Source organism: Lasioglossum baleicum, chromosome 13 (assembly GCF_051020765.1).
Source record: "Lasioglossum baleicum chromosome 13, iyLasBale1, whole genome shotgun sequence".
Lineage (NCBI taxonomy): Eukaryota > Metazoa > Arthropoda > Insecta > Hymenoptera > Halictidae > Lasioglossum > Lasioglossum baleicum.
The window spans coordinates 10,941,797-10,969,114 of NC_134941.1; the positions used below are offsets into that span (position 1 = coordinate 10,941,797).

The 27,318-nt window shown below is 36.7% G+C and overlaps 4 protein-coding genes across 16 annotated transcripts; 3 read left to right on the forward strand and 1 right to left on the reverse strand.

The window, feature by feature from the left end:
* Window positions 1-1,009: 1,009 nt before the first annotated feature.
* Window positions 1,010-5,417, forward strand: LOC143215392 (uncharacterized). The gene is made up of 6 exons (XM_076437500.1): window positions 1,010-1,348; window positions 2,844-3,037; window positions 3,144-3,306; window positions 3,825-3,973; window positions 4,064-4,414; window positions 4,504-5,417. The coding sequence occupies exons 1-6, from the start codon at window positions 1,288-1,290 to the stop codon at window positions 4,645-4,647; spliced, it is 1,062 nt and encodes a 353-aa protein (XP_076293615.1). The 5' UTR covers window positions 1,010-1,287; the 3' UTR covers window positions 4,648-5,417.
* Window positions 5,418-8,425: 3,008 nt separating this feature from the next.
* On the forward strand, window positions 8,426-12,736 carry LOC143215042 (prostatic acid phosphatase). 2 transcript variants are annotated; one of them, XM_076436764.1, is made up of 8 exons: window positions 8,426-9,209; window positions 9,293-9,508; window positions 9,648-9,746; window positions 10,310-10,732; window positions 11,035-11,158; window positions 11,222-11,433; window positions 11,499-11,679; window positions 11,755-12,736. In XM_076436764.1, the coding sequence occupies exons 2-8, from the start codon at window positions 9,410-9,412 to the stop codon at window positions 11,877-11,879; spliced, it is 1,263 nt and encodes a 420-aa protein (XP_076292879.1). In that variant the 5' UTR covers window positions 8,426-9,209; window positions 9,293-9,409; the 3' UTR covers window positions 11,880-12,736. The 2 variants fall into 2 exon arrangements, with proteins under 2 accessions (XP_076292879.1, XP_076292878.1); XM_076436763.1 differs by having other exon boundaries at window positions 8,426-9,508.
* A 426-nt stretch (window positions 12,737-13,162) lies between these two features.
* Mvl (solute carrier family member malvolio) lies at window positions 13,163-24,047 on the reverse strand. Of its 8 annotated transcripts, XR_013010276.1 has the most exons (14): window positions 23,873-24,047; window positions 18,361-18,560; window positions 17,784-17,906; window positions 17,461-17,687; window positions 17,234-17,372; window positions 16,992-17,147; window positions 16,739-16,897; window positions 16,614-16,664; window positions 15,916-16,298; window positions 15,623-15,833; window positions 15,471-15,541; window positions 14,084-14,245; window positions 13,752-13,800; window positions 13,163-13,460 (listed from the first exon to the last, which is right to left on the reverse strand). XR_013010276.1 is itself a non-coding variant. In XM_076436750.1 (12 exons), the coding sequence occupies exons 1-12, from the start codon at window positions 23,910-23,912 to the stop codon at window positions 13,394-13,396; spliced, it is 1,827 nt and encodes a 608-aa protein (XP_076292865.1). In that variant the 5' UTR covers window positions 23,913-24,046; the 3' UTR covers window positions 13,163-13,393. The 8 variants fall into 8 exon arrangements, 6 of the variants coding, with proteins under 6 accessions (XP_076292865.1, XP_076292870.1, XP_076292868.1 ...); XR_013010277.1 differs by lacking the exon at window positions 13,752-13,800; XM_076436750.1 differs by lacking the exons at window positions 13,752-13,800; window positions 14,084-14,245 and having other exon boundaries at window positions 23,873-24,046.
* Zyx (lipoma-preferred partner zyxin) lies at window positions 23,315-27,318 on the forward strand. 5 transcript variants are annotated; one of them, XM_076436760.1, is made up of 7 exons: window positions 23,315-23,498; window positions 23,611-23,875; window positions 24,064-24,205; window positions 24,403-24,856; window positions 25,306-25,643; window positions 25,929-26,326; window positions 26,404-27,318. In XM_076436760.1, exons 3-7 carry the CDS (start codon window positions 24,068-24,070, stop codon window positions 26,654-26,656), a joined length of 1,581 nt encoding a protein of 526 aa, XP_076292875.1. In that variant the 5' UTR covers window positions 23,315-23,498; window positions 23,611-23,875; window positions 24,064-24,067; the 3' UTR covers window positions 26,657-27,318. The 5 variants fall into 5 exon arrangements, with proteins under 5 accessions (XP_076292875.1, XP_076292873.1, XP_076292874.1 ...); XM_076436758.1 differs by having other exon boundaries at window positions 23,316-23,516; window positions 24,379-24,856; XM_076436759.1 differs by having other exon boundaries at window positions 23,316-23,512; window positions 24,379-24,856.

The window sequence follows — 27,318 nt, forward strand, 5'->3', positions numbered from 1 at the left end:
ATAATGTTGGACAGTTGAAATTATACAATTAACATTGTGACTTCACTCTTATTCGAGATTATGCACGAGCATCGTGGGCCCATTCAACTTCCTTTAAATTAGTTGCAAAGCGTTTCAAAAGTATTGCATTGCGAATAGTTTGCAATCCCGCGAGACTAATGATTTCGTTCTTGGATCTAACAAAGAAACAAATTTTACTTAAAATCATTGTAATCAAAATTTATTTGGAAAAGAAACTTAATTGAAATATGTATATATACTTCAATTATATATAATTGTATATATTTATTACTTTTAGACGTAATTTATTTCTGAGCATAAATATCCTTCAATTTTTAATTCAGTAGATAAATTATGGGACTTCCGGGCTGGAAAATACCGATCATAATCATAATATATTTCCATTTTCTTGGAAAGTAGCAAGAACGCAATTTAGACCAGTTTATGCAACAATCTTCGTGCCAAAAGTCTATTTTTTGTTCTAAATTATTATTTCGCGTTCTGGATCGCTTCATTTACATGCAAATAGGTGAAATTAGAATTGCAAAGGGCTACGTGACCCCCCGATCATGCGACAAAAAAATAAATCAGATAGAGATTTCGATATAGCATTCAAATATTGCCGCGCTTTCAAAATTTTTCGATTTGTCCGGCACACAATATCTCCTTCCTTGTTTATTCAGAAGTCTATAGAAAGCGAAGGGAATTTGCGAAAAGAGACGGGTAACGCTTTCTCCAAGTCTAAGAACTGTGTTTGAGGATTCCGAAATTTGAATTTCCTAGAATAGTCTTGCCTCGGTGCTCAGTAAAGCCAATGCTCTCTATACAAAATTATATAAAAGAATTATTGTTCTTGCTGCAATCTTGTTTGTTCATCTAATACCCCGTATGCATATGCAATTGACGGCAGATGGTATAGATGGTAGTCGTACCTCGTACGTCGTATATGGTCGTATACCTCTTATACATGTAGATTTTGCAACAAAGAAGGGGTTAAACGTCCGATCACTTAGCGCGCATGCGCCGTCGTGAATCTGTGATTACCGGACGGACGATCGCCAGTCATCAATCGGTGATCTGTCATTTGCTTGTTGTCCTGTTTACGCGTATCTTTGGCTGCTCGTGTTTCGAAAGTGGACCGATCGATGACTTTTCAAAATTATTTCTGTTCGATATAACGCCGGCTAACTCGATTCGAAACGATCGATATAAACAAAAAAGCGAGGAAACGTCGAGGCGAAGCAGGTCTGTGTATCTATCTGTTAAAAAAAAACAGCAGATTTTGCCATGACGACAGAGGAGAAGTTTCACGCGGCTGTTAATGTGATCAGGAGTCTGCCAAAAAATGGTAAACTTTACATCCACGGTCCTGAATCATTTTTCAATTGAACGTCTCGCTATGTGAACGTGTATCGTACATTTTGCTTTCCTTCGACAGTCTTAATCTCTCCGTCCGCTCGATTCTTTCGTGCACAGAATGCAAAACACACACTTGTTACGAGAGACACGATCGCCTATCGTGCACGCTAGTTCGTTACCTCACTTTTTTTTCTCTGTCGCGGAAGCATTTTTTATGTACACACAACCAGACCCGTCCAACTAGTTTCTTTGTCCTGTGAATATGTAATACGAAAAATGCATGCGAGATTGCTTGCTTTGCACACAGACGAACAGTCGTACAAAGTTCACGCCTGACTTGTCAAAATATTTATCTATATCTTTTCATTTAAATTCGTCGCGACAAAGCGTGTTTTGCTCGGGCCAATCTTGCCGGTTTTTAATAATGACGCATTCCTTTTTGTACGTGCATACAATACATACTTTACATGCATAGCTGCAATAAATTGCAAATGAATATGGTAATGACAAAAAAAATTGTTATGTCACTGTTAGTTTAATTTGTTAGTTCAAAGAATCTTAACTCTGAATGCTCTAATCAAATTTATTTCTATTTTCTTTCCGTTCTGTACTACTAAATCTATGTATCACAGTTGTTCCCTCTAAAGCATTCTGTTCCATTGAATAATTTTGTTGTTTCGCATAGCATTAGAAGAAACACATCCGCCAACTGTTATTAAATTCATAGGCGTGGAAATGTGCTTTCCACTTGTTGTCAGTATCTGTGTGAGTATCCTCATTTCACTTTCTAGCCAAGCAGGACTGGGTGAACTGTACTTTGTGTTGAAAACTATGATGTTCTTCTTCAGCGATCACAAATATATATGTAGGGTGATTCTGGGAATTGGGACGAGTGGCTGCTCTTTTTTAAGTAAAAATAGAGAAAAATGATAGAGTTCTAACTCCCTATGACCTTGTTTTGTATGTAGGTGTACCGATGCATCTGCCAGGTGCAATTGAAGTCTATTCTTTGACCCTTATGTCAATAATCGGGTACCCAGGTACCCATTTTTAATTTCTTTTTAGAATTCTTTTAATATTTCTGTGGACTTTTGTATTCTTGGATGATCACAGATTCATTTCTGTTTGAAGTATAAAACTATGTATTGAAATTATAGAGTGTAACATCACAGATTAATTTACATTTGTTACGTAAACATTTTTGTTTACTTAATGTTTACTTAAGCTAAAGGCTTTTTGAAATCTTGTGCGTTTATTTGAACACGTAGGAATTCGCTGCAGAGAGAGATATATCAAATTTTATCTTGATACATATTTATTGTTCGGGCAAAGGTCGATCGGTAAAATCTTTTTATCAAAGTTACTGTGCAGTTTGTTCAAATATTTGTAAACACCCATCGTTAACCGGGAAATACCAAACGTAATGGAATATCGAGAAGAAAGTAGTTCGATTAATCACATTCTTTTTTCTCATTACATTGCAGGAGCGTATCAACCTAGCAATGAAGTTATGCTACGCTTTTACGCATACTATAAACAAGCAACAGAAGGACCGTGCCAACAACCAAAGCCTGCTTTCTGGGATTTAGTCAAAAAAGCTAAGTGGGATGCTTGGACTCGACTGGGTAATATGAGTACAACAGAAGCTATGAATAATTATGTAGAAGAATTGAAAAAGGTTGATTTAAAAAGAATACATATACACGCATTTATGATATAATCGTGCTATAGTTTAATTTTGTAATTTACCGACGTTCTTTGATGCCAATTTATATTTACATTAGATCGTGGAGACCATGTCTTATACAGACAAAGTGGCTAATTTCCTGGGAAGTTTGGATACATTTTATGAGAGTGTCCCGCAAGAGGACTTGGAGCTACTCGTTGGCCCTGTTTTGGAGCGGATGCGTTCACAGCCTGGTTCACCGCTATCTGGTTCACCTTTGGGTTGGTATTTAGAAACATTGATAAGCCTCAAATGGATGTTACGTAATATAGAACATACAGTGTGTCCCACGAACTCTGTCCGCTTGAATATTTTGTGTTATTTCAAGCAATACTAGAAAATGTTACTTACAGAAGTTGTAGGGTTTAAGAAACTACATAATACGGTATACATGGTATTCTTGCAAGTGGAGGTGTACAGAAGATACAGAGGTCACCTTTGTCTTTTTAAATGGAATGTCCAACTTTTTATGCTCGATTTCGATAGATTGGCGTACTCTGAGTATAACAGTACCAAAGCGTATTTGTCCTAAAACTTACCGTTACTTTCATTATGGAACGTATTCGATTTACATTTGACGTAGTGAGCATATCCTCGAATATTATGTAGTTTCTTAAACCCTACAACTTCTGTAAACAACTTTTTCTCGCATTGTTTGAAATAACCAAGATATTCAAGTGGACAGAGTTCGTGGAACACACTGTATATTCCAAATTCATAATAAACAAATGTTACACAGCGTCCAGAGAAACATCGCCGCACAGAGTTTGCAATATGACCAGACACATCGCGAGTAGTTTAGAAACTAGTCCAGCCAGTAGTAACAGTGCAAGTCCATTGCCACCGGATAGCGACGGCGAGGAGGAAGAATTCATAGACACCGTCGAAGTAAGCCGTTGATATTAGAGAAAGTACGCGATATCGAGCTAATAGTTTGTTTTATTTTTAATTGATACAATGGCACTCTTTCACGCGCAGACTGCTCCGGAACGATCGCAAAAGGACACAATGAAAACTTCTACTTCCAGCCAGAAAGTATTAAATGGTGTGAACGTTAGCAACGACAAAATCAGCGAGACAGTTGTTGTAAAGGAGAATCCTTCAGAATTGACTAATGGATACACTAATATAAATGGTTACACGGAGACGGCGGTAGTAGACAGCAAACAAGACAGAGGCAGACAAAGGAAGAGAGATGACAAATCAAATGCTGACTTTTTTAATCAAATCGCCGCGACTATGCAAAATTTACAAAGAGACTTGGATAGAATAACAGCTAGAGTGCGTAGCTTAGAAGGCCAAGCGTTGCAAGCGTTGGCGCCGAAAACCGTAAGATTACGTTCAATGTCCAAGTTCTAACTCAAACATTCGATTTTATCTTTTCTGGTATCTAATCCTTTAACTACATTGCATTTCAGAGACAGCCTACAAGAGCTTCATACTCGAAGTGGTGGCCTTTACCGGAATGTTCCCCGCGATTGTTCACTATACTAATATTATGGCCGTTTGTAGCACAGTTTTTGATTGTATACACGCAGCGCTATCGCCAACGGAGACTGTGATCGACATGTTGTTGTTTTGTTTAAAACCTATTTCATTGCTTACTTACTATTAAGTAACATCAAACGCAAACAACACGGAGATTGTAGGTACGGATGTATAGAAACATTTTCTAAGAAACTTGCAATTCGAGAATGAATTTCGTGGTTCGTTCGTGTACCATGTGAGAATCGATAACAAAGTGATCCCTTTATCGTGTAGAAAACCATTTTAGTAAAGTACAGCTGTTCATGTAAAATTTTTCGAATTCCATAAATTGCTCGCATATATGTTTCTATGCGTAGCAATCTGTACAGAAAGATTTATTTATTTTAAAAATCGATAGTTGGGGGGTGGGCGGGGGGGAATGGGGAAGTTAGTTAGTCTTTGAGTATGTTTATATATACATATATTCGAAACAGGAAAATTAATCTGGTATTTACCTAAGGTGATAAATAAATACATGTATTCGCATATTGTAATATAGATGAGAAGATTATATACAAATTTTATATTGTGAATTCAGGTTAAAGGTATAAAAATAGGATATTTATTAAAATGTGCAATCTTAAGGAAAACGAAAAAAAAGAATGAAAAAAAACGGAACTGTAATTCGTTTGAAACGATTCCATATTACTGTTCTTTATTATACAATGAAATCCTCTCTTCTTTTTCTTCTTTCTTTTCTCAATTACTATACATATATCATATAATATTAAAGTTTAAGATACACTAGTTGTTTTGTGAAATTTATGTACAGACATTGTATAAAAATATACAATTTTTAATTATATGTTTTAATAATGACCATCATCAACAATCAATCGATCGACCAGTGCCATTAAATAATTACAACGACGATTGTCCCATACAGTACACTTCGTATGTTTCTTAATTTTTGTACTATTGCAATAAATGGATTAAACGCATTATCTTTCCTGTATATGCATGCTTTATATAGCTCAAATAATATCACTCTGACCCTGTACTCGAACAATTGTAATAAACATTATCGAGGACGAATTTCGAAGCTGCTATCTGAAACTGTTATATAAACTAATGAACCGTTTCATGTAATTACGATACCGATATTGCTAATTGGTAACAATTTGATACGTTAATTTGCATCAGAGAGGTCTCTGTTTGCATATACTCTGGCTTGCGCAAACGCTGACGCTGACGGTGATTCGCGAAACAGATATGGCTGCTACTTACTTACTCCTAGCACATGTCGACAAATTTTGGAATGTGTCTAAAAACATTTTTCCTATAGTGTTGTAATAAAACATAATAAATAATATACCTCATACGATGTAATATGAAAATTGTTCTCACTTTTACGCTTATTTCTAGAATCAATTACAGCAACGATTCATTTTATTTTTCTAGATTTTCTGATTTAATTACAAGCAGTTATATTATATAATTTACAGTCGGAGCATTTCTTTTTGATTGTCGGAGCAATCGGCATTTGGGGATTGAGTTTGGTCTAAATAATTAGTTATTAACGATTTTAGAAAGGATTGTATGCCTGCAATGTGTAAGACAAGGCGAGGTTAAGTGCGAGAAAAGGACAGAGCGAGACTAACTCGTGCCACCTACTTTTAAGGCGCTGCTGATCCCCTGATACTTACTCCTGATAACATGAAACTGTTCAGAAAAATCATTAATAACTCGCTCTCCGATAATAATTTATAACAATTTATGGTCGGAGAATGTAGACTGGACCATTAGCAACTTTCACAGTACATTTTTGTTTCTAATTGGCCTATTATTAAATAGTAATTTACAATTTTCCGGACCTATGTCCAGAAGTGAGCCGGAAAATATTGACACCATCTTATAAATAAATTGTTTTCTAACTTTCCAGATATAATTTGTGAAGATTTATGATCGAAGAAGATAGAATAGACCTCTAGCAACAATCCAGTAGCATTTTTGTATAGATCTGACTTGTATTTAATTTGTTATTAACAAGTTTTGCAGGTGGAATTTGTTTCTCCTATGCCCATAATGTGTAAGACAAGGAAAGGCTGAGTACGGGAAAAGGACAGAGCGAGACTCGCTCGTGCCACTCGAGACTCGAGTCGAGAGTGAGAGCGGTCTATATCTGTCCCTGTCGCTCTCCGTAAATCGCATAAGTCTGTCCTTGTCGGATACCTCCTTATTTTCATGTACTCCTACTACTCCGCCCTGGTAACTACCAGGGGATTAGAACCCGCGAAGAAGGAGGTGGCACGAGCGAGACCTCTTCTGTCCTTGTTGCACACTATCGCCGTTCTTGTCTTACACATGGGAAGGATAGGGAAAATTAGTTTACAATCCCGCCACAATAGATGGCGACACTGTCGCGCCACTCTATCTATCCTTGTCGCACACTCAACCTCTCCTTGTCTTACACATTACTTGCATAGGAGAAACAAATTCCATCTGCAAAAATTGTTAATAACTAATTAAATACGAGTCAGATCTATACAAAATTGCTACTGGATTGTTACTACAGGTCTATTCTATCTTCTTCGATCATAAATCTTCACAAATTATGTCTGGAAAGTTGGAAAACAATTTATTTATACGATGGTGCCAATATTTTCCGGCTCACTTCTGGACAGAGGCCTGGAAAATGATTAATAACTATTTAATAATAGACTACTTAGAAACAAAAATGTACTGGGAAAGTTGCTAATGGTCCAGTCTACATTCTCCGACCATAGATTGTTATAAATTATAATCGGAAAGTGAGTTATTAATGGATTTTCTGATAGTTTCATGTTATCAGGAGTAAGTATCAGGGGACTAGCAGCGCCTTGAAAGTAGGTGGCACGAGTTTGTTTCGCTCTGTCCTTTTCCCGCACTTAACCTCGCCTTGTCTTACACATTGCAGGCATACAATCCTTTCTAAAATCGTTAATAACTAATTATTTAGACCAAACTCAATCCCCAAATGCCGATTGCTCCGACAATCAAAAAGAAATGCTCCTACTGTAAATTATAATATAACTGCTTGTAATTAAATCAGAAAATCTAGAAAAATAAAATGAATTCGTTATCGATGATGTATAATCTTTGTTTCAATGATTCTAGAAATTCTTTCAGCTGTAGCTTAGGGGCTCAGGGGATAGGCGTAAGAATGAGAACAATTTTCATATTATATCGTATAAGGTATATTATTTATTATATCTTATTTACATTCAACATTGTCTTGACAACACTATAAAATGTTTTTAGACACATTCCAAAATTTGTCGACATGTGCTAGGATTGGCTAGGAGTAAGTATAACAGCCATATCTGTTGATCTGTTTCGCCTGTTTCGCGAGTCAGCGTCAGCCAGAGTATACAAACAGAGACCTCTCTCTCCGATGCAAACTAACGTATCAAATCGTTAACAATTAACAATATCGGTATCGTAATTACATGAAACGGTTCATTAGTTTATATAACAACGTCAGATAGCAGCTTCGAAATTCGTCCTCGATAATGTTCATTACGATTGCTCGAGTACAGGGTCAGAGTGATTATTCGAGCTATAAAAACACTCAGTGTATAAAAAGCATGCATATATATATATATATATATATATATATATATATATATATATATGTATATATATATGTATATGTTTGAAAGATATACAAAAATTGTATATTTTTATACAATGTCTGTACATAAATTTCAATGATAGTAATTGAAAAAAGAAAGAAGCAAAAGAATATACGTGTACATATACATATACCCCGACGGCACACCGGCTCGGTTTCAGCCTGGCCCCTGTGCACAAAAGGGCGCGTTTTCCGCCTGCCGAGGGCTCGAGCCCAGGGCCTGCCGGCCGGGCTAGGATTCAGCCGATTTGCAAGATTGCAAGGGTGCGGGATTCGCGTTCTCATTGCGTGATAATACAAACACGGGTTTTTTCAGTAGTCAAAAACGCCAAATAAAGGTCAATCTAGGCAGCAATCGCCCTCAAAGGTCTTATTTATTAACTTATTATACTTTTGTCGGTAACAAGGGAGACTGCTACGCATTTGCAAAGTACTGCCACATTGATGCGACCCGCCCTGTGTCGCGCATGCGCGAGAAAAGTTGGGCCCAATCGAAGCACTGATTGGCCACATTAGTGTGATACCGTGCTGCCCTCTCAAAAACAGGCTGAATCCCAGCCCGGCCGTCAGGCTCTGGGCTCGAGCCCCCGGCAGGTGAAAATCGCGCCCTTTTGTGCACAGGGGCCAGGCTAAATCGTCCTGATTTGGTCTCAACGCTGAGCCAAGCATTGCGTTAGCCCGTAACGTGTCGGGCTGGGGCTCGGCTAGCTGGGTCCGACGGTGGGCTCGGGCAGACTGTGCTGTCGGGGTATATATAAGTACAGTATAATTTGTGTACTGTAATTCGAAAAAAGATTTTCGAGATGAGTACCACTGTCCAAGTGAATAACCCTACCCCGAACCCCGGACCCGGACACCACCGGACACTAAATACGATAATGGTAGGCAACCGATATCGGAGACAACAAAGCATCGAAACAAATTTCGCAACGATCAGGTTTTTTAAACGTCGCGTGTTTGTGTTTCGTGCGTGATGCCGCGTACGTACGTAATCTCCAACACATTTTTGTCGAGCCGAACGTATTTATATACATACATGTAAGCCAGAAAATGTTAGGATTGTGCAGTATTCCACAGGTTGTGGCTTGTGGCAATGAATAGATCGATGTGTAATTGAATTTCCACGTGAAACCTCTTCCTAGAGGTTTTTAAAGTGTCAGGGATATTAACGAAAAATTGCGAACATGAATCGGAATCTGCTGATCAACATCCTGGTGTTGTCAGTCTTGAGTTTATCAAATGCGGAAGACGAAGATGCAGGGACCATTGTTTTCGCCAATATTGTAAGTTTGAAGAATCATTGAGAAATATCCGTTTACATAAAATAGCAACGAACATAAACGCATGTATTCCTTAGCTTACGTGTAAATATACTCTTTTTCAATTTGTGTAATTTTATTTGGCACTGTATTTATTTTATAGCTGTACAGACACGGAGCAAGGACACCTATACGACCTTATTTAAATGATCCTTATAATAATGAGAGCCTTTGGCCAGTACCATATGGTCAGTTAACAAATGTAAGTAGATAGTCATCGCACATATGTTCTAACAATAGTACACTTCGTTTTTAGTGTCTCCTTTTTTTTGTGAATTGTTGAAAAAGAAATTAATCTTATCTAACTTTCAAGCAAATATATTTGCAATACTTTAAGATCCCTTTAAGGGGATAGTTTTGTTTCCAGGATTGCAAGGGTATGGGATGCACCTCATTTCTCGATAATGCAAAGATGGGGTTTTTCAGTAGTCAAAAGTGCTAGACAGAAGATCAATCTAGGCCGCAAATGCCCCCAAATTTCCTATTTTTATGTTTACGAGGCATAATTTGCATTATTCAGAAGCATAATGCTGCGCATGTAGTTATTTTCATGAAGCTACAACAGCTATATGCTGCCGAATAATGCACATTACGCTTCATAGACGTAAAAGTAGGACTTTTGAACAAGACAGCGGTCTACATTGACCTTTTATCTAGCATTTTTGACTCCTCAAAAACGAGAAATGAGAAACCAGACTACCCCCTTAAATCCCTGTTGTAGCAGAAAATAAATATCTACTAACATGTTTATTTTATGATGGATAGCTTGGAAAACATCAGCATTTAATGCTGGGCCGTTGGCTCCGCAAACGCTACTCCCATCTTCTGAGCAACTTGTATTCTCCAAATGACATCTATGTTCAAAGTACCGATGTAGATCGTACTTTAATGTCAGCAGAATCGCATCTTGCTGGTCTATATCCGCCATATGGTGATCAACAATGGGACAGTATTCCATGGATGCCTATTCCAGTACATACTATTCCCGAAGACAAGGACTATGTGTTGGCTGCCAAGAAATACTGTCCCAGATACGATTACGAATTGAGAAAGGTTCTTAATTCAGCTGAAATCAAACGTATCGATAAAGGAAATAAAAAATTATACGCATATTTAACAGAAAAATCAGGGAACAATATTTCCTCTCTCAGAACCTTGGAACAACTTTACGACACCTTATTTATTGAGGTAGGATTAACATATGATTGGGTCAAGAAAGTAATTTCTTGATTCGAGCAGAGATCTTTAATCAATAAAATATTTTCCATTTTATTTGATGATCTTTTGCCATCTTTCTGGTAGCTTCATGATTCTAAAAATGCTTCAAAAAACTGATCAAACAAAATAGAAAATATTTTATTGATTGAAGTTCATTACTTGAATCAAAAAATTTGATTTCATTCCATCTTAAAATACCAAAATTACTTTCTTGTCAACCCAATATATTTTTTGTGGATTGTCACCAAATAAATCAGATATACTTTGTTTAGAGCCTCTACAACAAAACACTACCAGAATGGACAAAGTCTGTATTTCCTGACGCACTGAAACCTATCGCAGCCAAAAGTTTTACGATCAATGCTCACAATAAGATACTGCAAACTTTGAAGTCAGGTAAATAGAAAGCAAAAGAAAAAAAGCTGGCAAATAAAACAATTGTATGTATGTATAATACAGGATCGCTATTGGGAGAAATGGTAGATCACATGGAGAAGAAGTCGAGAAATACACTGCAACCGGATAGAAAAGTATGGATGTACAGTGCCCATGACGAAACTATAGCCAACATGTTGATGACTTTGAATGTATTCGATCTACACTGTCCGCCGTTCAGTGCTATGATTCTTATTGAATTGAGAACAAACTCGAAAGATCAGTATTTCGTAACGGTAAGTGTTCGGGGGTATCTGAAATCTATGGATCGAGATTCACTGACCGTGTAAACGATTTGCAGGTTTCGTATAAAAATTCTAGCGGCGAACCAACTCTTTTAACACTTCCTGGTTGTACTGCGTTATGTCCTTTAAACGAATTGATCGTGCTAACTAAAGATGTTATACCTCTGAATTGGGAAAAAGCGTGTGAAATGGATCGAGACAAATTTGGATACAATATAAACACAACTACAGTCATTGGTAAGCAATTCACTCCTATATGCAAAGAAATACTTAATCGTACATGTGATTCATAATTATTCATTTTTATTTCAGCCACTTTGACGTCTTCTATATTGATGCTAGTTTTATTAATCTTATCTATAATTGGTTTTATTTATTGGCATTATAAACGAGAACACAATCAGTATTACCTTCGGTTAACAACGGATCCTATATAATAATGAATATATGTATAGTGTTGTTCGAACTGAAAACATATTCTACAGACGGTATCTTTGTAATCGAGCGATTAGAAATGTTAAAGCAAATGCTAAACTCGTATTTCCTTTTGCATACATCGACAAGTAGAATATTGGCACAGGAAAAGGTATTCAACGCCCATTGTATCCAGCACTTCAAAAAACGCGAAAAACATTTGTACTTTTCTATCGACGATATAACTATTTCAGTTTACAATCACACAAACGAAGGTGCAGGACAATTCTGTCCTAAAAAGGAAAAACTAATATTTGTAATATACTATACTATAGTATTGCAAAATAATGGTTGAAAACAAGGCTGTCTTTTAAGATGAATTTTATAATGATTTTTACTGGCCTTACAGGGGAAAAAGAGAACATGTTAGACTTTTAACAGTTTTTGTGATTGCCAAGTGCTATGTTACTTAAATTGATTTTGATAGACGTGTGAGAAAATGATCTGTGATGCAGGATGAAATAGTTTACGAAACGAAGGCGAAAGAATTAATGAATTCAAAATACGATTTTGTTCTTACGATATGATTAGTTTTACATAGTTGTGATATCGATGATATTGAAATTTTTTAACGATACGTAAGAACTGTGAGAACCGTGTTTGTCTGCGATATGCCGGCGAGAGTCTAGTCATAATGTTTTAAGTTACCTACAGGAGAGTTAAAGGCATACGTTGTTCTTTAGCGAGATAGGATATTCCTAGCCATTTCACTGCTACGCTCTACTGGACTATTGTTTAAACGCGGATAGATTGATATACGTGTACGTGTAAAGAGACAATATGTACAACCGAATATAGAGAAATGATATTTTACTTAAAAGGTGTCGTTAGCTTGAACATTTTCTTGAAATGGACCACAATATTATTACGTATTTCCCGTTGCTCGATATAATAATCGGTGTACAAATATACATATAGAAATATAGCACTCGAAATATTTTTGTGACATTTGAGGGTGAATAAACGATATACTGCAGACGAAAACAATTGTTATTCTTTCCTATTTAATAGTGAGAAAATTAAAGAAATTACCTGTTCACGTGTTTGCAGAACCAGCACCGCTCAACAGTAGTAGATAGGATATACGGCAGCTTTGCGTTGCATACCGTTCATCTTTCGAAGTCTTTGTTCGTCTGTCTACGAACAATCATATTTATACAAAATACGTAGTTCGATTGTTTAACAAAACGTTAATTTCGTTGAACTTCCTTAAGTAAAACACAGTTGGTACTTTTCTTCAACATCATTTTATAACAATATAACGTCCATTTATTTTAAAATTAAATAGTATACAAATAAGTTTGAATAGAGATATGTCTATGTACACGATTGAAAGTTTTAAGTACAAATGTTTTCTACTCTGTACAACGTTGAAATCCGTAAAAAAATATGAATCGTGAGTATATGGATTATAATCCTATATACCTATTACGTCACGTATGTATACATATATTTACATGCAGATGTCAATATTTTATCAATAGTCTGGTATCGTGCTAAAGTTGCCATTCCCGTTTTCTTGAATATTGAACGCTGGATTTGATCTGAAATATTATTGTCAATTATATTGTGTATCTCGATCGAAAATGACTGTAGATTTGAAAGCAACTTAATTTTTATAATTATACTGCGGATGTTCATGCAATTTTCAAAATTAAATGAGATCTTATTTTCAGTGGTAAATAGTCTTTTTAGATCTGAAATAGAAATAAAATTGAATTGAAAAAATATTGAAATTCTATCGAATTTTATATTCCAGCATATTTTTAAAATTTTCAGATGCCATAAATGCATAAAGATCCGCGGTTTACTTATAATCCAGGGAGAGAACTTACCTTTCTTGGGAACGTTTGCAAAAATCAAGTTAGAGTTTGACTGTTGACCCTTCGGTTGGTTAAAAATGCGCATGCAATGAAAATGTATTTAGTTAACAACTCAAGGAGTATCGTTAAACTGTTACGGGGACTATGACGATAAAAAATCACGTATGACAGACACACAGCAACTGACAAATAACTGTACTACGAATAATTGTAATAGGTATACTGTATGCTAAGCAATCTCTAAGAAACAAGAATTTCAACTTGCATGCTGTCATACTATTGTGTGCATGTGTTATTGAAAAAAGGAAAATGTTTTAAAAACATTGCCAGATGATATTACATACCATATGCGATGATGCGATGATGTGTTGAAATCGGATAATCTTGCAATAGTTTGAAAACAGATATATTGTTCTGTACTTGGGAGAAGACGTCTTGTTTAAAATAGTATATCACAAGTCAAACTCATTTACGTACTTAATGATGTTTCTGACACATTGAAGAAACTATGAATGAAAAAGGAATCATTCGAACTTTTAGCTATGCTTGATTCGTTTGATGTTTAATGCCTATTAGATACTTAAACGATAATATACCGCCATAATATATGTATAATAACATGCTCCTATTAAATGTTAATATTATCTCTCTTGCTTAAGGGGGTAATCTCGGTTTCAGGATTGCAAGGGTGCGGAATGCGCCTTCTCATTTCTCGATAATGCAAAGACGGGGTTTTTCAGTAGCCAAAAGCGCTAGACAAAGAATCAATCTAGGCCATAGTCGCCCCCAAATTTTCTATTTTTACGTTTACGAGGTGTAATTTGGAAGAACGTCTCGTAAACATAAAAATGGGAAATTTGAGGACGACTACTGAAAAACCCTACCATTACATCGTCATGAAATGAAAAGGCGCATCCCGTACCCTTGCCATCCTGGAAACAAGAGTGCTTCCTTAATGATTCAAGCGTAAATCGATTGGCATCTGTCACCGCGTTTAAGTAATACTGTAAGTAATAGAAAGCAACACAATCGGTTTTCCATACTTTGTATGTTAGTGTTTATTAAAAAACGTATACATGGTTAATAAAGCGTGTATATACATATACATCTTATACCCACAAATAATTGTTCACCTTCAGACATATTGCTTTGAATTCATCTGAACTCAATTCAACGCATACAAGGTGGAAAACAGAAATACCGGAGAATCACCTAAACATCTCTGGTATTCCTGGATAAGAATGCAGGACAAAGTAAATTGTTTCTACATGCAGTAGATATTTACGTGATCCTTGTAAGGCTACGTGATCCGTTAAATATACAACATTGAGCATACACGCACGCACAGACAAGCGTTCATATTAATCCTGATTAAATTAAAAAATCGTTGTCTTGGGGATTGTATAAAAACGATTAGTACACTTATGATGTTGCACGACATTAATCCAACTAATATAACAATAGTAAACATGCATACAACAACATTCTACTGAAAAACAGACACCACAAATACCCGATAAACATTTACACAAGACACAAACATAAAAATCGTTTATGAAAACATATAAGATTTTTGAAATGACTAAATTACTGCTCTAACTGTAATCATTTACAATTTACAAGCACGCGGAAAATAATATTTCCGTTTGCATATTAAAACAATATAAAAACATAAATAAATCGGCTAACAAGTATCGTTAAAAATAGAAGAATAGAAAAACACAATCTCACCTTGCGTATATAGTTGGATTTGATAATCCAAGCGTTGTAGATACAGGACTACCTATATATTTTCTTACAAACTGCAACAGAAACAAATGAAGTGGTAAATTCTGAATGATACAACGATACAGATAATGTCAACGTAACTCGTTCAAACGTACCCAATGATCGGCAATAGAAGTTGCACCCATACTAACAGCCATATGAATGACCAAGTAAAGGCAAAATAGTAGATACAAGATGGAGTATACCGAGATTGCTAATATCACTGCCCAATGATGCGGTAAATCGTCTTGGACCGTATTTATAACAAAATATATATTTATAGCTATCACTAACGCAGACAGTGCTGTCGCAACAATTTTGTTTGTTCTGAAAATTTGGAAAAATGAACTTTAGAATTTAAACAGTTCGACAGACATTGAATATTTGCTGGATGAATACAATTACGTACATTCCATTTCGAAATTCGCCCATTATTTGAGAGCTGCTCGTAAATGCTATGGTTGGCAAGGTTGCAAAAGGTAATTGCAGCGTCATAATAGCGTTTAAAATGTCATTCATGTTAGTTAACTTGTCTATATCGCTGAACATTGCTACGAGGAAAGTAGGAACGATGGCGATCATTCGAGTAAAAAGGACTCGTTTCCATCGAGCCCATTGAAGATTCAGGAATCCTTCCATTGCGAATTGTCCCGCGTACGTGCCTGTCATCGTAGATGATTGACCAGCGGCAAAAATACCCACGGCCCAAATGTACATTGCTGCGGCACCAAACGCGCAACCGAGATACACGCCACCTTTGTTGAGGTCTATCGAAACGGTTTCGTTATCATTCTACAATTGAGAAAACCAATTCCAAACTGTGAAATTCGACTTTAAAAAGTGATTAATAGACTGCGGATGTTTATGCAAAATAAAAAACATTTGCATTGATTGTAAGACACAGGAGCCAAATAAAAAATTTCTATTAAGCTTAATTTCTCTTATTAAGCTGAAACTAATACAGTGATGTCCTTAAATACATTTCTAATGTGACCACTGCTTTAAATTGTACATACCCATTTTTATCATAAATGCATCAAATCCGCAGTCTACTGATTACAATAATAAGATCATATACATAAATATCGGTACGATTTAATTACTCACCGGAAATGTGTCGATCCACATACTGTTATTATGAACCTCGCATACTTGACGCTGAAATGAAATGTACATATATATATATAAAACCATGGTTATTTTACAATCGACATTACATTTTCTATACTCACAACTTCTTCGTTAGTTTTATTATGAAGTCCAAATGCAAAGACTGCTACGACAAATACGTTTATGACAAAAGAGACCAACAACGCAACGCAAGCTTCGATGAAATAATACATATTTGCTTCCTTCACTTTTTTTGGTTCTCTACGATCGATGTCTCTCGACTAAAAATTATAAACAGGCGTGTTAAAGTAAAATTTTGATTTTGCCTTCAGAAAAACAGAGAGTATTACTTGTATCCTTTTTAATTTCCCTTACTTTCACTAGTGCACTGTGAAGATATAAATTGTGCGGCATTATAACTGCGCCTACAATGCCTACAGCCTTCAGCAACATTTGCTTGTCATAGTCTTCGTACCAGGGCACGAACATTCCCTCTATTACCTCGGCTTGCGGAGGCGCGGAGACAACATACTAACATAAACAGAAAAGAAACAAAGATGTAGAGAAGAGAAAGAAATGATTGTATGAATCCTTATATGATTTTGAATACGATTTACCTCGTAACCAAAAGTCACAGCCATTAAAGCGATTAGGAATCCAAAAAAGAGCTCCAATTTTCTCAGACCATATTTATCTAACAATAAAAACGTGAAAGTGTCGATCACTGTGATGAGTACGCCACCCCATATGGGTATTCTAAAATGTATAAAAAATTATTTGATAAATCTATGTAAGTCGATTGAACGTACACAACAAAAAGAATTAGAAAGTGAAGTGACTTTACGCTCTGTTCGTTAATAAAGATAAGGCGATGGCAGTTCCTATTACTTCTTGCATGTCGCTGCCGATAATGGCTATCTCCATCATTATCCATAATATTAGTCTAGGTACTTTCTTATATTGCCTATAACACATTTCAGCTAAATGTAAACCTGTTACAACGCCAAGTCTGGCGCTCAACCTTTGCATAATAAGGCCTAGAACCGTCGCGCTTAATAGTACCCATAATAACTGAAAAACAAAAAAGAAACGTAGACACGATAGAAAAGAAAATATTTGTTTCCACTAACTGCTCTATCGAACCGAGAACAAGCTTGGTAAATATACCTTGTATTTGGCTGCGACTCCGGACTGCAAATCGGACTCTATATTTCCAGGATCCAGATAAGCTATGGACATTAAAAATCCAGGACCCGTAAACGCCCATAATTTTCTGAAACTAAAGACACCCTATAAAAGGTTCATTCAACATTAGTGAAGCTCGACGATTATAAATATTAGGTAGTTGCATATGAAATGACCGATTTTAGAGGCTGATCCTTAAGGTCTACTTTTCAATTTAATTTATCTTTAATATATAATTTTACTTTTCAATAAATCTCTTTTTTCAACGTCAATTAATGGGATTCTCGTGTACTCTTATTGATAGCGTTACATGATGTGGTTAAAATATGGTGATCAATGAATGTGCTATTTGTTGATAGTAAAGAAAACTACAAAATAGAGATGGCAGTCTTGTAAATAAACAAAAAAATTCAATATCTACTGTAATACAATTATGACACTTGTAATTCATTAACAGTCAGATCAATAAGCTTACAAATCGGATATTTCATATGCAACCACCTAATAAAACTATGTGTTTTCGAGAGTAGAACAAAACGAATAATCTGAGATACGTTACACTGTCTATGTCCGGTATAGGAACCTTTTCATCAGCGAAGTACGCTTGATTACTGTTGGGTGATAAAGATGTGTTTTCCGTCGCTTTATTGTCATTATTCTGTGTTTCCCGTGTTCGCTGATGAGGCACTGTTGCGATCGTTGAATCATTGCCGTTTTCGATAACGTGACTGTTCTGCATGGTATATCGATGGGACGTGTCTAAAATGGGAATCATCGGTTAATTACTTACATTAACGATTAAAGTAATCGAGATCTACTAATGTTATTTTAATTGAGCAACGTGTCAACGTGCTGATCGAAAGTGCAGTAGAAACACGAGTCATCTATTTTCTAAAACGACACTGTAGTATGTATATTCGAAACGTAAATGTTAACTGAACATTGCGTTACCGTAAACTTAAGAACGAGAACGTTAGAGCTCAGTGGAATCGGAGGAGAAACATAACCCAAAGAGAACTGAAAGAACGAAATCAAACACAAACGATCGCGAACAATGAAACGGCATCGACCCTACGCGACCAAGTCGAATGACTGTGAATGACTGCGACAGTCTAACAACAACAGGTAACAATGAACGAACCAACAACAGCAGACTGAGCTGAGGCAGTTGAGCAGACACCAGCAGACACACTTGGATACACTGTACACTGATAGGCAGACAACAGCAGAGCAGAGAACAGCAGAGAATGGCTGGAGAATGGCAGAGAATGAGAGAAGTGATGTTCACTTGCTCACTGATGCTGCCACTGCCATCTGCTAAAATCCCCTTCACCCCTCCACAACAACCAATTTCCGAATTCGAAGTGGGGGCGTTTCTGGATTATTGTTCGAATCTAATGAACGCATAATATTCACGCAACTTCTACGTATTTGGCCGTATGGTGTAATAATAACAATCGCGTAACGACGCGTGATAGACACGACTACTCAAGGGATTCCCCGTCTATACGTACAGTTGGGGACAATTAAAAATCGTATAACTTTTTTAAAACTGGTCCACAGGATTTGAATTTTTTAAGATGTTATATAGTTTGCTAGAAAATGAGTAAACAAAAATTTTTGTTTAGATTGCAATTGGTAGGAATCATATACAAAATTTTACAAATTATATATATATGTTTTGTCAACTTTTTTATCTGAGCCTGTATAAACGATAATTTAAAAAATGAGTTTTCTAGATTTCGGTAACGTATATACATACTGAAGGTTTTATCAAAATCGGTCAATATTAATTGCAATGAGCTACGTACGCAGATTTATTAAAGGTTTATTGTAGCTCATTATTGCAGCATGCATTAACCGATTTCGATGAAATTTTCAATATACATATGAGTTACTGAAATCTACAAAACGCATTTTTTAATTTATCGTTACAGGCTCAGATAAAAAAGTTGATAAAACATAATTTTTAAAATTTAACATGTTTCCTATCAATTGCAATCTAAACAAATTTTTGTTTACTCATTCTCTAGCAAACTAGTCTGTCTTACATCTCTAGAAAATTCAAGACCTTTGGATCAATTTTAAACAAGTTACGCAATTTTTAAAAGTGTCCACTTAATATATTGTTTCCAACTGCGTACATATACTTTACGATTACGACTGCCGTTAAATGGAAATGACTGTTGCTATGATAAGATGAATAATACCTAAGCAAGTTGGAACGAACTCCTCCCGATCCCGACATTTTTCTACGAAAATGATCTACAGCGTACGAGACATTCGAGTCTAAACGAGTTGAAATTGATCTCACGATTCATAATTACAAAATAGCAATAATTGACACTTAGACTACTTACTTGGTTAGAGGAATCTCTGCCCTATCCCACAGAAGATTAATGTAAATGGAACGGTAGCACCGATACTTATTAGAACTGATAGTTTACTTTACAGATACCACTCAATTGTAACATGATAAAGACTTGATTAACTTTTTCGATCGATTTCACGTATCCTAATAATAAGAGTTTAATCGACTATGCGATTAGATAGGATCTACGTACACGATTATCAATGTTGTGCTCGTACACGAAAGCACGTAAAATTTTTTAATGGACTTCGACGAAGCTTTAGAAAACAGTTGAAACAACCGAACAGGAAGCAATAACTTTCTTATTGTTATGTTTTTTTTTTGACACGTGCAAGTTTCCTACCTACGTATACAATTATACATATATTGTGTGCGTGTACATATATGTGCATATATGTATACGTATTGTATACATATGCATATGTAGTCGAATATCAAGAATGGCACAATTTCTTATCAATTTACTATTAGCTCGAGATAAAAGTTACTCTGTTATTCACGAAGAGATATCACTTTCAATATATATGTACATTATGCAATTTATTTCGGGAATCGTGTCTTCAGATTAACCGATTCATCATAATTTCGTGGAAGTACATAATAGCGAATATACATAAACATGATACATATATATACAGGGTGATTCTGAAAACTGGGACAAGTTACTGCGATTTTTTAAGTAGCCCAATTTTGTTAATAAATCCGTTTTTCCTTGCGGCTTTTCGGTCGCCATCAGCGATTACAAAAAAGAAGACATATTGAAACGATCGAGCGCCCGTGACAAACACGTGGTTATCCGTGTGCTCAATTTTGTTAATAAATCCGTTTTTCCTTACGGCTTTTCCTTGCAAATATCACATTTGTAAAAATTGGGCTACTTAAAAAAGACCAGTAACTTGTCCCAATTTCCAGAATCACCCTGTATATCGCTATACACATACAAAGTGAATTGTACGACGCGTATGCTCGGTCCAACACTATTTAACGACCACTGTGAATCATCGTAGTCGTAGCGGTAATTCCACAATTCCACCGCACAAGGAAAATTCTAAATAGCATCTTCATTTTTCTATGTGAATGTTTTTCACGTTTCGCACAGAAGATTGCGAAACAGTCGGAACGAATCGTGACCCGTGAGTTATTCAGAAAAATACTAAAGCGTTTATGTATACATATATATACTATATGTTCTGCGACCAGCTAAGAAAAAGGGAAGACAGCGCGAAGTATTTCACAAACGATACATATATATATATACACTCCCGTCCATAAATCACCGGACACTTAGAAGTATATACTTATCTTCAACAAAATGGTAATTAAAGATTACAAGCTTCCACAGCAAAATTAAATTATATACTATTTGAATAAATGTTGGAAAAAAGAGATTGAGAAATTGTGGGATGATTATGGACAGCTCTAGAAGTCAAATTGGAAAATAATTACCTCACTTAAATTTAAAAAATGAGAAAATATAAGAATAATAATTAAAATATAGAAAATATATGATATTTTGGTCAGATTTGATTTACACGTTCTCTACATTCTTCATATTTTTATTTCATAATACAATAAAAAATCGTCTTCATCCAAAGAATAAGTGTCCGGGTATGAACGGCAATATAAAAGATATCCACATATTCTTGTACCAGAGATTCTTGGAAATTTTAATAAAATACTTCCCCAATGAAAATAACCAATACGGTCCATGTATTATAGATATACTTAGCGATATCGAGTTTGTTATCGATCGCAATGTTACGTATTTCGAACTCCAATTGATACGATCGCGTACGTGATGATTGCCAGCTGCACGATAAATAGGTAAATAAGGGAAGAACGCCCTTCGGTCGTCATTTGTCGTTTGCTCATTGTTTAGGCGTTCACCATTTGGTCCTTCAGACATTGAAGAAACTCTCGAGAAAAGCGCATTCATTCTACAGATTTTCCTTGACACACTAATTTTACTCGGGAAGGGTAAATTATCGGTGTAGCCAGAAAAACAGGACAGTGCGTACCCTTTGCTTCCGTTCGTGGAATGTGGAAACGATTTATTTGAAAAAAGGCTACTTTGGAATTTACGAGCGTACTTTACGCATGCTACTGACTAATCGTTGGAAAAACTGATTCTCGGCCATGAAACGTGTCTCGTGGAATCTGACAATATAAGTTTGGGTCGGCGAGAAACAAGAGGCACGAAAGGATAACGGATAACCCATTCTTGACCAGACAATACAGCAACCGACGACAATGATCATGATAAGAGCGAGGGTCGTCTGCGCTATAATTAGAACGAAATTAGTCAGATGTTTCGTTCATAGCTATCAGTCGTTGGCAACACGTTGGTTTTGGACAAACTGATGATTGTTCCACAATCCTACATGATCCTACACGCGTTTACGGTGGTCGTTGTTATCCCGTTGTCGGTACAATCATTAACCCTACCGTGTAGCCAACCGGGTACCCACTTCCTGCATTTCTTTCAACAATTTGTTAACGTTCCTCTAAGAATATTACAAATTTCTCTGAATGTCCATTCTTTGCTTGCTAATATATTAATTTATAGTCTTGAAATGAGAATTTGTGGAAATACGTCAAGGTTGGCTACATAAGGGTTAAAGTAATTATCAGTTATATATTGTTCGATAAAAATTGGCAGATTGCATCTTTTTAAGCCTGGCAATCTCTTTATTAATCCGAGGTAATAATATCGATCTGGAAATCGATCTTGGAAAGATTTATATGTGACAGATACGGCTAACGATCAACACATTGATTACCAATTACGTAGAGTCATAGACGAGACATAACAATAGACCTAAAACCTTGTTAACTTTCCCGACTTAGAGACTGATCGATGCGTCCTCTTCGAATGGACCCGGGAATATTTAAACAAGTACATGGAATTGCAAAATACATACCATATATTCGCAGATACCTGTTCGCTTTATCAAGATCGATTAATCTACAAAAAGTTATCGTTTTTTAGAGAGTGTCCGAACTGTATGTACCACCATAATGATGGCATTACTTGGACACGCATGCGCGTTGAAAATTCGTTTCGGAAAAAACGCGAGAGTTTCGCCTCTGTGAAAGGTCTATGCGTTTACTATGTACATATATATGCATATGTACATCTGTACATGTATATGTATACGGACGAGTCACAGCAGGGTGTGGTTTGGGTTTGAGTCACTCGCAAGCGCAACCAAATCAAATAGCTATTGAGCGCCATGCTGAGCTATGTTGAGTTGTGTTGAGTTACGGTGAACCCCGCGTCGAGTGATAGTACCGCAAACGCAAAATTCTGAGTGGGGTGGTTCTATGTATGTATACTGCTGTACGTAAGTATATGTGTATGTATGTACGATGTGTGTAGATACATCTTACATGCTACAATCCAATGTTTGTCAATGATTCATTTCGTTTCTGGTTTAGTCAGTGAATTGTGAATCGCTGTTCATCGATTGTGGCTCGAATGTGTAATACCGTAGGCGTGGAACAGGGCTACAATAGTGCCCGAAAGTCAACGTGAAGGAATTTCGAAATTCCCGAGATAAGGGGGCTTATCAGTCAGCCATTCGATCCTGACACGATCGGCTACCAAAGCATTTTTTATTGCAACATTTTTTGAATATTTTACATTTGAAGAACGTACCAGGGAACAATTTTCATAAGACACAACGTTTCTCTGACTTACCAGGTGAGTGTAAAGAATATTTCAATGGTATTTGCTCCATTCTGTCATGAGCAGGTGGTACAAAGTTTTACTTGAGAGATATGTACTTGCACTGTCTAACTGAGAACTACTACTACTGATAAAAATTTGAGTGTTTATCGTGCAACGTTACATGCTGTTACATAATGGATACTTAAAAAATTTGATTTCAGGAAAATGTCGAACAATGGTAGTAGCTTGGAGCAGCAAATCGCAAACTTACAAATTAATCATGGAGATGGTATTAAAATTACAAAGCCTGGCAAAAAGGTTGGGCCAGCCGTACCACCGAAACCAAAAAAATCACAGCCTCAGGTCAGTATGTAATAAAAGTATCAAAAGATTGACCGATCGTTTTGTAGTTTGTAATTAATACTATGCTTGTTTCTCATGTCTGGTCCATTATCGTGGGACACATTCATGGTAAAATTTGATTTGGTTCTGGACTACTTGGAGATCATTTCCAATGAAACATTATTTGGTTCCAGGTATCGCAAAGTTACACTGTAAAGGCAGGACCTGCATCGTCATACAGTGCAGTATTGAATAATGTGACGACAACCGAAAAGCCATCGAATTTCTATGCAAACTCTCCCACTCCGTACGTGCCTATAAATATAGAGAAGAACGATTTTTCGGTGTCGTCGACCACAAACGGAAAAGACACATCTAAGCTTTATCAGAACAACGATAACTTTTACGCGCGACAAACCAACGAGAAATTCGAACCGAAATATGGATACGACGAGAAAAACTTTTATTCTAACGTTGGGAATCTGCCAGCTCCTCAAGTCCCTGCCGAGGATCATTCTAGATCGGCGAGGAACGTCGTGTACAGTAACATAGATCCTCCGGGGAGCATGCAGAATAAAACTGGAAGCAAGACTGAGAATGACATAATTTACAGCAATATTCAATGGAACTCGAAGCCGGAAAACACGTATTGCAATATTTCCCCTGCTCACGGTAATCAGAATCAGAATCTAATCATTAGATTATAGCTGAATTGAGTAGATGAAATTCAAAATTGTTGGAAAATTTGAAAAACTGAAGAACTTGATTTCTCCTCGATTAAAATCATTAAGAGAAGAGATAACATTCCGGTTAGATAACAATCTGGTTTCTATTTCCTGCAATCGATGCAGACAATCTTTACAAAAGTGTGCACGTACAATTTGAAGCAGCGGACATGTTAAAAATATTTAAGGACATCAATGTATTAATTTCAGCTTAATAGGATAATTCAAAGAAGAATGCAATTTTTATTTGGCTCCTGTGTTCTGCAATCAATGCAAACATTTTTTTTTGCATAAAGAACCACAGTTTACTAATAATCATTTGGAACGACTCGCTGTTCGCTATGTTTGTCTCGGCCGAGAACATTCGTTTACTTATTTAATGAATTTCATTTGCAGATGATTTACCGCCTCCACCGGAATTGTCGGAGTACGTCCCTTGTGTTCCAAGTAGCTCTTTTCCTCCGCCGCCGGAAGAACTGCCACCACCGCCGAGTCCTGTTTCCTCGAGCTACAGCGAATTGAGACGCGCCACTTATCAGACCGATTTCCCTTCGGACAATTATCCGAACGATATTTATGGGACAAGCTCGCAGTCCAGCTCGACGTACGAGTCTATATACGAGCCGATCAATCCGAGACCACCGTCTCAGTTATCTTGCAATTACTCCATGTATTCCGGCTACGGGTCCGCTACGTCAGCCCAGCCGCAAGGGAAAGTTTCACCGGTCAAAGAAGTATGCTTGGATCGATTTCATTTTTTCTTCGATCCTCGATCAAATCTATGGTTGCTAGGAAAAACGTCGCTTGTCACAATTACAAAAAAATTTGAGTTTACGCATTAATCGAGCTTCATAGTATAGGATGACGTATCTACCAGGAAAAAGAATGCAATTTAACCGATCAAAACTTTAAACGGCTATATCTCGAAAGTGAAACTATGTGACATGCGACGTTCTTCCTGACAACCACAGAAATATAGGCATTGCCTACTTGCATCTTACACCGTTGATCCGTTTCAGGTGGACGATTTAATGGACTTACTGGTAGACAACGACGAGGACGACGACATATATGGAATATGCGCGCAATGCGGTCACAAAGTCGAAGGCAAAGGGTGTTCCGCGATGCACAAGGTTTTCCATATCGATTGTTTTTGTTGTTACGTTTGTAAAGTGAACTTGCGGGACAAGCCGTTCTTTTCACTGGAGAGCAAGCCTTACTGCGAGAAAGATTATTTGAACACTTTGGAGAAATGTTGCGTGTGCGCCAGTCCGATATTCGATAGAATATTACGAGCCACAGGGAAACCTTATCATCCGTCTTGCTTCACATGTGTGGTTTGCGGTCAGAGTTTGGACAGTATACCGTTCACGGTGGACGCTACCAATCAGATTCACTGCATAGAATGCTTTCACAAGTACACAGAATATTTTCATATCTCTTGTAGCGGTAACGCGTGTCCAACATAATTCTCACTTACTGTTCATGTTACAGGAAATTCGCGCCACGATGTTGCGTATGCAAGCTACCAATCATGCCGGAACCAGGCCAAGATGAAACGGTACGGGTTGTGGCCCTCGATCGTAGCTTTCATATTCAGTGTTACAAGTGCGAAGATTGCGGTTTGGTTCTGTCTTCCGACTCCGAGGGACGCGGCTGTTATCCTTTGGATGATCACGTACTATGTAAAAGCTGCAACGCGACTCGCGTCCAAGCGCTAACGTCACATATGACAACAGAATTGTGAATCGTGAATCGTTGTTCAATCTGTAAACGCGCCAACAACTGCCAAGATTATTCGAGCCATATATTACGATCAGTTGTTAAACTCTTTTTAGCTGCAGTTCCAACGATTTTTCAACCTTAGTAATAAGTATTATACAGTACTGTCGATTATATCGAGAACAATCTCGAGAACTTTTTTATCATTGTTTATATTATTATACGTATTACGAAGAGATGTGTACCTTTCGCCGGAGATATCTTTTCGAGACGAGTGTGATGATTAATAGTTACGATAACGAATAATGTGATCCTAGGAAACATAACATACGCGGTTAGAACAAAGTATTCGATGTCTAGTGCGAGAGTGTTGAATTTTATACGAGATTGTATTCACGAAAATGGCACGCGAATGCGACACGAGAGGTAGAGGATTGTGCCATTTATATATTCGTTTTCATTTACCTATACTCTGGTGCGTCGAACCTGTTAGGTATTTTAGATTTCCGCTTTACGGTAAATCGTGCAAGAATACAATGTATTCGGTGCGAATACATTAAACCGTATCGTTTGTTTTAACGATAAGAAAAAAGACTAAGCAATTATACGATAATAGAAAGCGTAATTGTTAAGACTCATTGCTGGGGCGATACCGAATCAATAAATTATTCAATCTGTTTAACAGAG